Source organism: Hypoxylon trugodes (genome assembly GCF_022578975.1).
Source record: "Hypoxylon trugodes strain CBS 135444 unplaced genomic scaffold F4822scaffold_45, whole genome shotgun sequence".
NCBI lineage: Eukaryota > Fungi > Ascomycota > Sordariomycetes > Xylariales > Hypoxylaceae > Hypoxylon > Hypoxylon trugodes.
In genome coordinates, this window is record NW_026250060.1 from 1 (window position 1) to 2,980 (window position 2,980).

At 48.9% G+C, this 2,980-nt stretch overlaps 1 protein-coding gene across 1 annotated transcript; it reads right to left on the minus strand.

The window, feature by feature from the left end:
• Positions 1–930: 930 nt before the first annotated feature.
• F4822DRAFT_236270 (uncharacterized protein) lies at positions 931–1,924 on the minus strand. The gene has a single exon (XM_051454226.1). It carries the CDS (start codon positions 1,478–1,480, stop codon positions 1,040–1,042), a length of 441 nt encoding a protein of 146 aa, XP_051308283.1. The 5' UTR covers positions 1,481–1,924; the 3' UTR covers positions 931–1,039.
• Between the last annotated feature and the right edge of the window lie 1,056 nt (positions 1,925–2,980).

Here is a 2,980-nt window from a genome sequence, read left to right on the forward strand (position 1 = left end):
GGAAACCTAGCATCCCTCGAGATATCTCTAGCGCTCTCGTCTTGCTTGTGCTTGCTCTTGGGGAGATTATCTTCATAGAGGCAAGATACCGGACGTGGTACGACTGGACGACCCGGCACAGAAGCGAAATGTGAATGTAATCCCTGGGCTGGCCTACTTTGCGCTGGCGACAGACATCATAGGACATCACATAGCCGGGCTCACGTTGAACCATATCCAGGTACAGGTACAGATCCTAGCCAGACTATACCATGCACAACTTGGCCAGGTTGTAAAAAGCTCGACATATATCTATTGGGCGAGCCAGATATTGCAGGTGATTCCTCGACCGTAAGCCGACAACGTCGTACACCCCCTAAACGCCGACTAACTATGAAATAGGCACCTTGAACGCCTTTCAAAGTTGGAGCCTAGTGCGCTATCCTCCGAGGACACAGAGTTATCTTTTGCATTCTGGATATGTTTCCAGCTGGAATGGTAGGCGCTTCTCCCGACGTTGCCACGTCCCACACCAATAGATCGATCTAGTGATCTCCACGACGAACTACCCCTTCCTCAATCGAGCTTATTACGATACCAAGATCTAGTACCTTACCCGAATGCCAAAGTCGCGCAGGGCTGGGGGTTTCCGTCGGATGTCATCGACAGCTACCTAGCTCACATACACCTACGTGGACAGCTGAACCAGATATATTGCCTTCTCTACGACCCGGCGAACAAGATACGAGACGATGCCTGTGCCAAGACGGTAGATATGCTTCAGATGATGCTGGAAAATTGCAAGAAGACATTACAGCTGATGGTTGCATAATGAAGAACATGTGATCTACTTAGTCAGCATGTTGTTCCTTTAAATAGGTTACCCTTCTTGCCTACTCAGGTAGATAGACCTTTCTTCCTCAGACATCATAATACACATCGTCTCACCCTCATTACTTTGCTTTACTTGTTATATTGTTTTTTTTTTTTCATTTACGTACGTACCTACCAACAACAGCTTCCATGCTACCGTTGGAACGGCGATCCTCCTAATGATGTACTATTTGCAATCCTTCACATGAAGTATTGGGACGCGCATGTTCTCCTTTATCAGCCGTTCCTCCGAATTATCCTCAAAGAACAACCATTTGTTCACATTATCCTCGTGTGGCTGACAGCGGGCTTGTACGATAATTGACCCATAATTTCCACATGCATTGTTGATGGTCTGCTTAAACCAGATGATATCGTCGTTCTCTCCACCATCAACATATTCACTTCGCTTTGAGTCCTCGAGCATCGTCTGTTTCTCACACTTCTCGCTTGTAGGAAATACAAGAATCAAAGCAAGAGCTGGATGTGGGGGAACTTGTGGTTTATCTAGGGAATAAACATCTTCAAAGGCCAGAGACGAAGGAGCTCCAAGGGAGCGGATCAAAGAAGTGAAAATGAACGGGTCAGATTCCAGAGGGGTGAAGTGCTTCCTATACATAGCAGCCATAAGAATTGAGGCCTTCTGAGGCGATTTGTTTAAGGCCAAGCAAGATCCGCAAACTGTGGTATTAACCCGTCTAACTCATACACACGAGAGCCCCTCACTCAGAAGTAAAATGAGCTCTTGCGGGGTCAGATACAAGTGCCAGTCGGGATTTAAGTGACCAATCATGTGGGATGTTGATTAAGCGTCAATCTCGGATTTAATGTGTTTCCTTTTTCGAGCTTTTAGCGCACGGAAGTAACTAATTCTCAATTTTTAACACTACGCGTGTTATCCCGACCTTAGCTCTCTATCCGGGGGACCGCGCATCGTAGATCACCTTGCATCTTCTTGGAGGGGCAAGACTCTGCATGGGGGCTCGCGTAGCGCTAGAAACTGAGCATGGACTGTCCTCTGTTGCCCTGGAACCAGCTCTAACCTTGTCCCTGCTCCCCATGTTTATTTAGGACGAAAACTAGCTCCCTGGCGTCGCGTCAATTCGCTACCTCCACTTGACTTTACACATCTCATTCTCGGGCCACAACCTGTTGGAAGGTCCGCAGCGACAGAGACCCGCGGACGCCCCTTGTCATCAAGGACTCGTGGCAATATCCCGAACGTGAAGCCAGCTCGCGCGTAGCAACGGCTTGCAGCATTGGGAAGATGCTTTGAAGGACACACGTCACTGCACTTCAATTTCTAAGCCTCTGGAGCCGACGTTGCATAAGCCTGCGAAGATCGCGGAACAAGAGAGTTTAGAAGCATATGCAACCATCGATGATTTAGCATTTGAGGACCTGATCGTGCTAAATTCGGACAGGACAGGACAGGTGCAGAAGCAGCAGGAGTGTGCCACATACTTGGCAGATCTCACTACTTACTCAAATCCCAAGACTAGCAACCGAGGAGCGAATGACGAAATACATAAGAAATAGCATATACTCATTCCCTCTTATTCCTTCAGTGAACGTACACAGCCCCCATACATGCACGCCCCATCGCGACCTAGGAGATCCACAAAGAGCACATTACTCTTGGGTGTGTCAACAACAGACCCATGAAAGGAACAATTCAAAGTGAAGCTATAACTGTCAGACATCCAAGAGAGCTGTCCTACTCCGACCTCGCATGACCTACATCATCACACAAATGTATCCCAGGGTATTTCGTCATCCTTCCACGACAGCATCTCTTCATGGTTAGCCCTCCTCGACAGCCGGACCGACTCGGCAAGGTTCCGGTCGTCGTACAGCATAACGGTTACAGACTTCATATCCTGCCCTCGCCGGTTGACCCGCGCGGCCGCCTGCTTCTCCATATCCATCGTTCTGGCCGGCTCCATCATGACGCAGTAGTTGGCTCGCTGGAGGTTTAATGCGACTCCGCATATGGCATAGGTAGAGACGAGGATCTTGTTTGGAGAGGCCTTGTTGCAGGGCGAGTTGAGGTCCTCTATGATCTGACTCCTGCCGTACCCGCTATCGCTAGCGCCCGCTTCATGTTTCGTAGAGGCATTAATTAGCA

Bases quoted from the DNA above. Each gene is read 5' to 3' on its own strand.
- F4822DRAFT_236270 (XM_051454226.1), bottom strand. From the start codon at position 1,480: ATGGCTGCTATGTATAGGAAGCACTTCACCCCTCTGGAATCTGACCCG.